This window comes from Macrobrachium nipponense, chromosome 20 (assembly GCF_015104395.2).
Source record: "Macrobrachium nipponense isolate FS-2020 chromosome 20, ASM1510439v2, whole genome shotgun sequence".
Classification (NCBI taxonomy): domain Eukaryota; kingdom Metazoa; phylum Arthropoda; class Malacostraca; order Decapoda; family Palaemonidae; genus Macrobrachium; species Macrobrachium nipponense.
In genome coordinates, this window is record NC_061089.1 from 53,881,399 (window position 1) to 53,895,346 (window position 13,948).

General features: G+C 34.1%; 1 protein-coding gene across 1 annotated transcript; it reads right to left on the bottom strand.

Moving 5' to 3' along the window:
• Positions 1 to 445: 445 nt before the first annotated feature.
• LOC135220254 (serine/threonine-protein kinase fray2-like) lies at positions 446 to 2,685 on the bottom strand. The gene is made up of 2 exons (XM_064257522.1): positions 2,590 to 2,685; positions 446 to 790 (listed from the first exon to the last, which is right to left on the bottom strand). The coding sequence occupies exons 1-2, from the start codon at positions 2,683 to 2,685 to the stop codon at positions 446 to 448; spliced, it is 441 nt and encodes a 146-aa protein (XP_064113592.1).
• Positions 2,686 to 13,948: the final 11,263 nt, after the last annotated feature.

The following is a 13,948-nucleotide window of genomic DNA, read 5'->3' on the forward strand; positions in this document are numbered from 1 at the left end:
TTAAGTGGTTTGATTTGTTATGGTTGTTCATGGTACGCCCTGACTCATCTTCTCATCTCTGTTTTCATCTTTATTCTCATCTCTGTTTTCATCTTTATTCTCATCTCTGTTCTCGTCTTTATTTTCATCTCTGTTCTCATCTTCATTCTCATCTCTGTTCTCATCTTTATTCTGATCTCTGTTCTCGTCATTATTTTCATCTCTGTTCTCATCTTTATTCTCATCTCTGTTCTCTGTTTTAATCTTTATTCTCATCTCTGTTCTCGTCTTTATTTTCGTCACTGTTCTCATCTTTATTCTCATCTCTGTTCTCGTCTTTATTTTCATCTCTGTTCTCATCTTTATTCTCATCTCTGTTCTCGTCATTCATTTTTCATCTCTGTTCTCATCTTTATTCTCATCTCTGTTCTCGTCATTATTTTCATCTCTGTTCTCATCTTCATTCTCATCTGTTCTCGTCTTTATTTTCGTCTTTATCTCTATCTCTGTTCTCGTCTTTATTTTCATCTCTGTTCTCATCTTTATTCTCATCTCTGTTCTCGTCTTTATTCTCATCTCTTTTCTCATCTTCATTCTCATCTCTGTTCTCGTCTTTATTTTCATCTCTGTTCTCATCTTTATTCTCATCTCGGTTCTCGTCTTTATTTTCATCTCTGTTCTCATCTTTATTCTCATCTCTGTTCTCGTCTTTATTCTTATCTCTGTTCTCATCTTTATTCTCATCTCTGTTCTCGTCTTTATTCTCATCTCTTTTCTCGTCTTTATTTTCATCTCTGTTCTCATCTTTATTCTTATCTCTGATCTCATCTTTATTCTCATCTACTGTCTGATATCTTTATTTTCAAAACACCCCCCCCCCCCCCTTCCCACGTTCTGGGTTCGTCTGTTTGCTCATCTTTATTCTCATCTCTGTTCTCGTCTTTATTTTCATCTCTGTTCTCATCTTTATTCTCATCTCTGTTCTCGTCTTTATTTTCATCTCTGTTCTCATCTTTATTCTCATTTTTATTTTCATCACTGTATCATCTTTATTTTCATCCCTGTTCTCGTCTTCATTCGCATCTTTATTCCCATTTTTATTTTCGTCATTGATATCATCTTTATTTTCATCTCTATTCTAATCTTTATTCTCATCTTTATTCCCATTTTTATTTTCGTCTTTGATATCATCTTTATTTTCATCTCTATTCTCATCTTTATTCTCATTTTTATTTTCATCCCTAATATCATCTTCAGTCTCATCTCTGTTCTCATATTCATTCTCATCTTTGTTCTCATTTTTATTTTCATCAATGATATTATCCTTATTTTCATCTCTGTTCTCATCTTTATTCTAATCTTTGTTTTCATTTTTATTTTCATCTCTCTTCTCATCTGTATTCTCGTCGCTTTTGAGGTCAGGATTCGCGGAAGGAATTTTGGGAATGTGAGAAATCTTCGGAAAAAGAGTAAGGTGTATCAAAATTTAAAAAAAATGTTAATTGAACGAAAATTTTACTAAAACTGCAAAAAGATGAAAAATTGAAAGAGACATAAATTTATTCGTCTGAAATAAATCATCTAACAATTTAACCCACAAAGGCCATGTCCTTAGCAATGGAAATAATAAGTAAGAAGCCACAATAACATAAATGAGCGACTGTATTTTTTCAAAACAAACAAAACGACAGTCGCTCATATACATTATTGTGACTTTTACTTAATAACTTATTGTGTTTTCCAGATGGAATTGTAATACAAATACTTGAATTTTCGTTTTTAACTAAGTTATGAATAGCTGTTTGAACGTACTCTCTCTCTCTCTCTCTCAGAAATGAATTTCAGCAATTGTGGTATATATATATATATATATATATATATATATATATATATATATATATATATATATATAACCACATATATATATATATATAATATATATATATATATATATGTGTGTGTGTGTGTGTGTGTATGTGTTCCCTCCTTCAGATGTATAAAAAGATGAATTTGGCTTGTTATTTTTTTATGCGAATGACGATGTAAAAACAAACTTGACTTTAAGGTAAGGAACAATGCATTTCTAGTGATTTTATTATCAGAAAAAACGACCACCAGTTAACTGTAGAAATAATAGGTCAATGTAAACATGCTGTACCTTTCAAGAATTTTTACAGTACTCCATCCAACTCACTTCCGAACCTCCTCCCATTTTTCCCCTTCCCCACCCCTTCCCACTCTTACCAGCCCCTCCCAATCTTCCCCCTCCCAACTCCACACACACTCAAACACAAAAGGAAACAAGTGTTTTAAAAAAGAAGACGCTTAAATCTTCACGTTAAAACGTTCCTCTGCTCTGTAAACAACGTACTGCCCCCCCACCCCCGCCCACAACCGCCCCACCCCCTTTCCAAACAACAAGCATTACCTATTTTCTTTTCTCCTTTTCCTCTATGCTTTCTTGTGATCTCCTCGGTCTTCTCAACTCCTCCTCCTCCTCCTCCTCCGAAAAAAAAAAGTTTGCGGGCTTTTTAATGGTGTCTTTCTTTGAAGGCGAAACCTGTGATTGATTTGAAGTTTCAGTCTGTGCCCGAGACCCGACTAACTTACTCGCACTCCTTTCCCTCTCTTCCCGTACTGCTGGATTCTTTGTGCAAAGTTCTCTCGCATTTTCTTTGCGGGGAAAGAGGTTACCTTTTTATCCATGTCGGACTGACTGGCCTTTAAGTTTTCTTCGTCGAGCTTTAAATTGAAGGAAACGCTTACTTGTAATTTTTCATTCCTGTTTAATCTTTAAGGAAACACTGACATTTAATTGGTTCATACCCGCCTAGTCTTAAAGGAAGCACATTTATTTTTTTCATACCTACTTAATCTTGAAGAAAACACATTTATTTTTTTCATGATTGTTTAATCTTAAAGGCACACCGGTTTAATCTTGAAGGAAACAGTTACATTTATTTTTTGATGCCCGTTTCAACATGGACACAGTTACATTTACTTTTCATACCAACTTAATCTTATAGGAAAAAATTTTCTTTCCATATCCGTTTATTCTTCAAGAAAATCCGTACAATAATTTTCCATATCTTGAATCTTGAAAGAAATAAAAACACACACACATTTACTTTGTCAAACCCGTTTAATCTTAAAGGAAACAAATTTTTTCATACCTGTTTAATCATAATGTCCCTCTTAATGGAGTGCATCGTATGCCTGTTATTATTTCATTCTTAGAACTAACTATTTACTTCTTATTTGCAAAATTCCTCTTGTTGGGAAAATAAAGACAGTGGAAAATATTTGCATTGTTGTTACACGAGTCGTGTTAATTTTAGGTATTGTGTTGGTTTTTTACCATGAAATTTAATGATAAATGTATTTTTTTTTACGAAGATAGCCTTACTAGCAATTGTCAGTACTTTTTATGTCAGCACTTTCTACGAATGAAGATGACTTCCATTGTTCCTCGTAGGGTTTTAAACCCATTTATAAATCCATAGACCAGTATTCCCTATTATTTCGTATTTTTAGTTCCCCTACAAAGAAAAAAAAAAACCTAACGAGAAGAAACACGAGACCCCATTTCTCAGCGCTTTAGCAAAGATGAACCACTTCAGTAAAAACTTCTTACACCTTTAACGAGCTTTATACATCTGCCCGAAGGCTCATTAGGACCATGAAAATGCCCCTGCTCCCCCGCCCCCCTCACCCTCCTCGCACCCTCTCTCCCCAACCCATTGTACTTATTTTTCTCTTTCAGCGGCACTCTGTTTTCTCGGAAGTTTAAAGTTCTTTGTTACTGAAACTTTGACGACTCCATCAATTAATTTTCTTCCTTACTTGGATCTTTGCTTGGTTTCTTTCCCGTTCTTTGTTTTGGTCGTCTCTTGTCATCCATCCCCTGCCCAAGCCGCCGGTTTTCTTACTTATTTTCTATTGTTTTCTACAAAGCTAAAGTACCTCTGATTCATTTTTCATCATCATTCAATACATCTTTTGTGCCTCTTCTCAGCCATTTATAATTCTATTACAGTGGTCTGCTCGATAATTCAAGTGTTGAATATGCAAATGGCCATTGATTTATAGATAAATAAGGAATATGAACACTCCCTAGTATGTATTAAATTTTTAGGGGTTGAGAATTTTCTTTCATTCTCTGTGCCGTGAGCAGAAATGCATTTGCAAGTATTTTCTTAGATACGCAAAATATATTCATACAAAGTGGAAAACAGCATAAAAATGGCTTCACGTCTTATGTTTTATATCCGTAAGGTGCCGTCAGTGCCATGTAGGCATTGCTTAAGGTTCTTTGCAACGTCCATTCGGCCCCTACTTGCAACCTCTTTCATTCCTTTTACTGTACCTCCGTTCATGTCTTCTTTTTTCCATCCGACTTTTCGCCTTCTCCTGATTCATAGTGCAACTGCCAGGTTTTTCTCCTCTTATACCTTTAAAGCTTCTCTACTGTCAGTTTCCCTATCAGCGCTGAATGACCTTATAGGTCTCAGTGGTTGGAATTTAGCTTAAATTTTGTATTCTATTATATTTCTTTACTGAGATGCATGCGCGCAAACTCATGGACATTATCTATGTTTCCAGACAGATAGTGAGATAGATAGACAGACACAAACAGATGAATCTCCTGGTGGACTAATTGCAATTCAGAAGGTGGAAAACGACGGACAGAACGGCAAGAAAATCCATTGTCGCAGTGGCTTTAATCCTAGCAGGAGCCATTGAGGAGAGAACTGGAATTCTGGAATACGAGGCCGTAACACAATCAAAGCTGCTTTCAAAAGCCTAATCGCCCCAAGGCAAAGAGTAATTTAGTCTTCCGGGTGGGTTCTTTTCGTCTGGGGTATTGTTTGTCAGATTCTCTTCATTGCAAATGGAACGAATGGTAGACGGTGGAAGGAAGTCAGCGTCCAATTTATTATTTCCTTCATTACAAAAATAAACGCTGTCTATATCTTATATAAAATGGATGCCGTTGCTATACCTAGTGTAATTCAAGTACTTCCGCAAAGATTTCCTCATGAAAATCTGCATTTGCTGAGATATTTTATATCTGTTTATATATATATATATATATATATATATATATATATATATATATGTGTGTGTGTGTGTGTGTGTGTGTGTGTATGTGTATCTATATATAAATGCATGCATGCAGGTTTTTAGTTTATCTGAGTCTCCCCCACCAAAAAAGAAAAATAAATCAGAAAAACATGAAGCTTAAGGAATATATATATATATATATATATATATATATATATATATATATATATGTGTGTGTGTGTGTATGTATATATATATATTATGATATATATATATATATATATATATATATATATATATATATATATGTAACTTCCTTAGGCTTCATGTTTTTCTGATTTAAAATAAAAACCTGTATGCATGCATTTATAACAGAGAAGTCTGTTTCAGGGATCGTGATTAAGAACTCTAGAATGTTTTGCTATTTATCTGAATGAATATTCATTACTATATCATAAGCAGAAATTAATGAAGGGCTGATACAAAGAAACGACGTGACTATATTTATCAGAAGAAATCTATGATATCCCGAAAAGTGTTTATGTCGAATTCATGAATATAAATACTGCCCATTAAAAAACCTCATAATTCGAAGTTCTCGTGAACACGTCGTATTTCTATGTATGTATGACAGCCTAAAAGAACTATTGGAAAATCCAGTTTGGTTTGAATTTTAGTTTTCTAGGAGTTTTAGTTTGCCTACAACTGAACTGTGGAATAGTTTCACGAGTCTGCTGATCTCAAAATGGTTAAGCTAAGCGGGAAGCGAATTCATGTCTGCTTTCTGCTGACGTCACCTGAATTCAGGTGTATCGGTTCTATTCTCCATTCCACCACATTTATGCATTTATCACCTTTTCAACTCACTCTCTCTCTCTCTCTCTCTCTCTCTCTCTTCTCTCTCTCTCACTGCAGGCTGACAGTTCTTCGTTGGACGAGTGGTTTTCACGCTCGGCTGCCGATCCGGTGGGCCGAAGTTCGGTTCTCGGCTTGGCCAACGCGGACTCAGAGGAATTTATTTCTGGTGATAGAAATTAATTTCTCGAAATAGTGTGGTTTGGATCCCACAATAAGCTGTAGGTCCCTTTGCTAGGTGACCAATTGGTTCCTAGCCACGTAAAAATATCTAATCCTTCGGGCCAGCCCTAGGAGAGCTGTTAATCAGCTCAGTGGTCTGATAAAACTAAGATATGTTTAACTTAACTTAACTGCAGGCTGATTTCCCTTTGGAACTCTCTCTGGTTTATAGTCTGTTGACTCTACCCATAAGGGTTTCCAGCCAATAAAGAGAGAAGGAAAAAATTATATAATCATTTTGAAAGAAAAGAAGAATTTTATCCCTAATCCAGAATTAATTTCTGTTGATACCAAGGATGTAGATATATATATATAGCGGGCTTCTTCCATAATCCTCCCAAAAGACATTTTTACTCGAAGCATTGAAGCTGCAGCAAGCAGAGCATGAAACTAATTTCATGGCCTGGAATTAGAGTCAAAGGAATCTCAAAGTCAATACTAATCAGAAATGTAATAATCTGCTTAATGTATGCAATCCGAATGCAATATTACATATGATTAATTCTGAGAGCTTTTGCAAATACTGATTCGAGGAAGATCTTCGTGTGTCCAAAGTTCATTTCGGAAGTTAGGGAAATGTTGAGAATTCGTTCAGATGTGAGAGATTTGGCGTGGTGGCATAGAAATATAAAGAAAATATCTCGCCACAATGACGCATCGGTCATCATGTATAACAATAATGATGATGACAATTAAAAGCCACAGTAGTGTTAAAATATATCATTGTACAATACTAAAAATTACTAGGGGAGACTTTCGGATACTGCCTCGTATCCCTCTTCGGCAGTATCCGAAAGTCTCTCCCAGTAATTTTTAGCATTGTGCAAAAATATATTCTTAACACTACTGTGGCTTTTAATTGTCAATATTATAGCCTCGTTACAGAGGCTCCTTAGTTCAATAATGATGATTATACAAATTGAAAAGATGGTGATGAAGAAGATATAATAATAATAGTAATGATACTTAAGAGTCATATGAGAAAGGAAATTAACTATAATTATATACGTGTTTAAGTTTATCAGCTTATGATTTCCGTGGCAAAAACAAGTGAAACGCAATTTCTAAGGAATGATATCGAATATGGAAATAAGTTAAAGATCTGATGACTAACCTTTGATAGAGTTCCGTATGTCTGTTACATAAACGGTTATTTCAGTTGACAAATAGTTTGAGGCTGTACAAAGAAAAAACTCAAAGTTCCGTAATAGCTTGAATATAGTAATCTTAACAGTTGAAATAATTTCTTAGCTTAAATATTCTAGTGAGTTCGTTTCATTATTTATGTTTATAATATGTACAGTTGCGTTTCTATTTTGATATGATTTGTATCAGGTAATATAAAACGAATTTGCTGCTTTAGGTCATTAGATAGTAACAGAGAACTGGAGGTGATGTATGTAATTTCAAATTGTTTCTCTTTATTAAACTTACTCGAGATATGAGAGGCTCTGAAAACGTTTCTTTTAGAATGTTTCTTGACAATGATAATTCTACTTCTGTTACTAACAATATTATAACAACTGTAGTAACTCATAATATATATATATATATATATATATATATATATATATGTATATATATATATATATATGTATATCACACATATATATCTATATATACGTATATACATGGATATATTGTTACTGCTACTACTCCTAATACTACTACAACTAATAATAATAATAATAATGATAATAATAATAAAAATAGTAATAATAATATTTGTTATTTCATAGCGAATGACATTATTTTATCCTTCCTATGTGCACCATAGGACCCATTATCTTAAAGAATGGCGAAACTTTACCTCATCGAGAGAGAAACTTCTCACATTTCTGCCAACTATTATTTAGCTAATTGCAATGACCACTGTCTGGAGGAATTTATAGACTTTCCTCTTATATGTCCCAGAATTAATGTTCGACTAACACTTGCGCACACATGTATTTATTACATACACACACACGCATATATATATATATATATATATATATATATATATATATATATATATATATATATATATATATTTTTTATATATATGGCTATATACTATATATATGCGTGCAATATGCACAAATGCCCTTTAATATCCAATTCGCTCTACCTCGGAATTGATATATGGGTTAACCGAAGGGGAATTTTTTTAATGATAATAATATCTTATCAACTAAAAAATTCCCTTTCGGTTAACATACATGAAAGTATATTAATTCCGAGGTAGAGCGAATTGGATATTAAAGGACATCTGTAGCTTGAAGCATGTATATGAATGAAGATGATGTGATAAAAATTCATGTATAAATACTAATATATATATATATATATATATATATATATATATATATATATATATATCATATTAAGTATCATATACTTAATAATATATATATATGAATTTATATGTATCTATATAAATGCATTTATTTATTTATTTATTTATTTCTTTATAGGAATAAACAAATAAATTTATTGATAAATATGTGATGGAAATCGGTTGTAAATCCTAAACGGTGTGGCCTTGCTAACTAAGCCATCTTCCGGGGACTTCTAGAAAGTGGCAGAGATTTATCTTTACATCATTACTCTGAAGATGGCTTAGCAATGAAGCAGGCACCGGTCAAGATTTACAATTATTTTCCATTAATTCTTATTATGAGTTATTGGAATCTTGTAAACATAGAATAGATGCCTCAGGCTCCTAAACAAATGCGATCTTTGCAATTGGAACCTTTCCTCAAATTTGGTTTTGCTTAATTATTTTGCCCTAATAACTGTAAGAAGCAATAAGTATAATACATTTTACCACCTCAACAGATAATAATGATAATTGAGCAAGCAATTCAGTTAACAGTATTGAGAGAGAGAGAGAGAGAGAGAGAGAGAGAGAGAGAGAGAGAGAGAGAGAGATTAAACATGTCACACCGTAATTATGTTTCACATTTCGCCAAAGATACACACAGAAATTTGTGTACAGGCAGAGAAGCAGGCAATAAAATTGAGAGAGAAAGAGAGAGAGGAGAGAAAGAGAGAGATGTTATATAATATATTCTATATATATATATATATATATATATATATATATACACACTATATATATGTATATATATATATATATATATTATTATATTATTTAATATATTTATATTATACTAGTTTAATACCCTATGTGTGTGGGTGTGTGTGTGTGTGTGTTGTGAGTGTGTGTGTGTGTATGTATATATATACAATATACATATAACTTTAGCCTAATTGTTACGTGTACCCGTTAGTCCATGCCCGAGTTCAGAAACGTGAAACATTTCCAAGAATTTCATCACGGGAAGAGAGAGAGAGAGAGAGAGGGAGAGGGGGAGAGAGAGAGAGAGAGAGAGTAAGAGAATGAGTTGCTCATGTACTTAGACAGGACTGCTAATGACCATAGGAGGGGAAAAGGGTGAGGGACCATAATGACTCGAGGAACGAGAAGAATGTAGTTGATGATAACAACGGAGAGAACTCGGATAAGGAACAACGGAGGAGAAGAATTCTTCGCAGTTGGCCGGGAAATAACGAATGGATTGGGATGTGGAGACGTGTGTGGGAAGGCCGTATGAGGAAGGGTCTCGCCGAAGATCATTTTGTGTGAGATTTATATAGGAAAAGCCCCGTCGAGAAGAAATGCCTTTAGCGCACCTCATGCACTTTAAGGCTCTTTGCAGCATCGTTCTTTCGGCTCCTAGCTGCAACCCGTTGCATTCCGTTTACTGTACCTCCGTTCGTATTCTCCTTCTTGCATCTTACTTTCCACCCTCTTCTAACAATTGATTCATATTGCAACTGCGAGGTATTCCTCCTGCAACACCTTTCAAAGCTTTTTACGGTCTATTTCCGTTTCAGCTCTTGGCCTTTGGCCTAAATTCTATAGTCTGTCCTGTTCTATATAGGAAAAGAACAGAGTTGAAGTGACCTTGAATATAAATGTAAACATAGTTCTTGTGTGGGTGTTAACGAAGTTATAGGTGATATTTATTCTGGGGAAAGTGGGTTGTGTGTTATGACTTCAATTACAAAAAGAAAAATTCAAAATGTCCTTATGTATCTTTGTTATAAGTATGGTTATTGTACCGAGACCAAACATCCGAAGCATTAGGTAGATCGGAATTTATAGAGGTAAGCTCTTAAAGAAGGATTTATATAGGAAAAGTGGTTATTTGAAGTGGCCCACGGATTAAATAATGAAATATACCAAAATTTGTTGTGTATCCTTATGATGTCTGATTATTTTACTTAGAGATATAAAACTGAAAACCATTAGACCTAAGACTTTAAGTACAATGGGATTGATTGAGATACATTCTGTATGAAATAAGGAAAACACTATAAATGGATAAATGCCTATTTATCCACTCATTCAGTAAAATTGCATAAAAAAACATGATGAAATAAAATAAGATAGAAAAACGCCTTTCCAGTTAACGATACGCCACATGGGAAAACCCCCTTGGGAAAAAATAGTTACACAGAACTAATGAGTGCAGTGATTAATGAGGGCAGAACTCTGGTATATAAACACACAAACAAAGAGATAATTATCAGGCGTTGGGGGAGGAGGAACAAAAGGGAGAAGAGGCAAAAAAGAAAAAAAAAGAGAGAGAGAATGAAAGGAAGTGGAAAAAGTGTTTACAATTGCCACCTAGAACGTTAAGCTTTTACCTCATCATTATCGCATTTTCATTTAATGTTTAGAAAGGACCCAGCCCTGTAAATTCCGAGTGAAATATTTACCCATAACTTGAATGGAGAGCTCTTGGAAAATTCAGATGGATGGTGATTATCATATTCATAAGTACATTAGTGTTGCAGACAAAGGGTTGTTACTTGCTTCACCATATGCTAGAGAGAGAGAGAGAGAGAGAGAGCGAGAGAGAGAGGGAGAGAGGAGAGAGAGAGAGAGAGAGAGAGAGAGAGAGAGATAAACAAGGAGTTAGAGAGGAAGATGAAAAACCTCTCTCTTCAGAGATTACCGTAATTTTTCAGTAATTGAAATTTGGGCTTCAGCTTCAAATGCTCAAATTAATGCAGAATATTTCTCAAAAATTGAAAAATGGACTAGATGGATGTTCATATGGAACTTCATGACTAAGACAAGGCCGTAACATTTCAATAACTGAAAGTTGAACTATAGCAGAATACATTCTAGTATTATTTTTTTTTTATTTGAGAATTGGACTTCAAATACTCACCTTCACACAAATATAATCCAGCAAAGCCCCACTTTAAACAAAAGAGAGATATTGGAAGTAGAAACACGAAGAAGAGTTCCACTGATGATTATCAGAAAAGTTCAAAGATTGAAAACAGTTTCAAGAAAGTTAGAAATGTAGAAAAGACAGACTCAGTATACTTTTTAAACATGTTCAATGAAAAGTTTAAATAAAGAATGACTGTTAAAGCATTTACTTCATAAGCAATCTTCACTAAAATTGTATGAATCACGGAATACTTAATGTACATGGAACATGAATTACGATTAAGAATATTAGTAATGTACACAAATATACATACTCGTACACAAACACACATTCCCACACATAGATATGCGTGTATATATTATATATATATATATATATATATATATATATATATATATATATACATATATATATATATATACATATACATACATACATACATACTATACTATATATGTATATATATATATATATATATATATATATATATACGTATATATATATATATATATATATATATATATATATATATATATATATATATATATATATATATATCACGGTATGTTTAAGGTGTCCAAACATCAAAAGAAAGGTGTTCGTTTGTTGCATCCAAGTCCACTTTCCCCAGTCTATTTATAAAGGGGGTGGGGGTGGGGGGGGGATGGGGGGGGGGGGAAATGTCTTGGGGGAAGAGGCTTATTTTCTCTTGCTACAGTAGGTCTTAATAGAGTGCTAACAGCCCCATGTGTCTGCCGCGGCCATATGGTAGCCCCTTTCCCTCATTCTTGTTTATCTCGTATCTTACTGTCTCTCTCAATTTCGGACGGAACATCTCCCAAGGAACCGGGAATTGGTGTTTATTGGTCTTTTGTGTTACGTGTCTCAAGCTTCCCTGTTGTTATTTTTATTCTGTTGTTTCTGTGTTTTACTGCTATAGGCTCTTAACATTTTTGGCTGTAGGCATTTATGGACGAATCTATCATTTATTATTATTATTATATGATTATTCAGAAGATGAACTGTATTCAGAAGGAACAAGCCCACAGGGACCATTGACTTGAAATTCAAGCTTCCAACGAATATAGTGTTCATTAGGAAGACGTAAGACGAGGTAAAGGGAAATAGGGAAAGGAGAGATATATACCACTTATTGAGTCCGCCATGTTTGCCACTTCAGCTGGCGAAGGACGGTTCTTATTGATTTAAAAATAAAACGACCAGAAGGAAAAGATTGCGGGAAGACGAAGGCACTTTCCTGATAAACCACCAAGCATCCTTTGCTTTCTCGTCATTCTGTCCCACGCACTTATTTAGGATAGATAATTCTTTTGATCTTGGCAATCGATGTGTGGTTGAATTTCGTACAATTTGTATTTTCGTTAGTATTTTGGTAACGACCATTATATTATCCAAGCGTCTCTTATCATACGGTGAATTTAGACTATTTCTCTAATTCCATAGCTATAGTATAAGCACTAATGTGTCTATTTGATGTGAAAATGTACCCGTACTTATTCCTGTAAGGTTTCTATTGAATTTTTGGCGACACTTAATGGGATTTTTATATTACCCTGATATTACTACATTGACCTATAAGGAGCTTGTAACCTTCGACGCAGAATATATATATATATATATATATATATATATATATATATATATATATATATATATTATATACATATATATCTTTGGGCTTTCCTTTTCCTTTTTACAAAATATGGTCTTCATGAAATTTTGATTGTCGTAAAGGGGATCATACGAACACGGGGGTCTTACTTTACGTAAGTAATTAAAACAGCCATATATCCATTTAGTGAATTATAGAGCAACTTGAAAGAGCTTTATGGCAACTTTATAGAGCTTTGCGGTCGCCCACTTACAGTTGGTAACATTTTAGCATTTCGCTATATAATTTTTTTCACATTTATTAACATAGCTTTTCTTTTTCGTTTTGTTTAATAAGGCTCCGATAGAATAACTTGAATAATCGCGTGAAGTTTCCCGCAGCAGAGAGAGAGAGAAGAGGAAGAGGGGAAAGAGAGAGAGACGATAGATGGGGAAGAGAGAGCGAGAGAGAGAGATAGAGAGAGAAGAGAGGAGAGAGAGATTCCTACCTTGTCGTTGAGGAGATTTGTCTCCATAATGTTCTTAGTCACCTTTCTCTTCGGTTTTTTATATATTTATTTTCTTAGTTCCCTTTACTAATCCCCTTTCACTATAACGCCCCTCTTCATCCACCATATTGCATCTTATGCTTGCAGTTAAGCATTTAAAAGCGCCGCAATACGTGCTATAAACTTTAATATTCAGAAGAAAGAAAGAAAATGTACACTGGAGTCTGATCCTCAACTTCTCCTGTTAAAAGCTCTTTAGTATTTACATAAACTTTTATTTTCTTCTTCCTCTTCGTTCCCTTCAGTCCTTCCTCGTTTTCCTCGTTTAGTATTTACATAAACTTTTATTTTCTTCTTCCTCTTCTTCTCCTTCTTCTACTTCTTCTTCCCGAAAGTCCCTTTCGCTTCTCTCTCATTTGGGCTACGTAGCTCCCCTGGGCACTTTATTTTTGGGAAGATATCCCTTTCCGA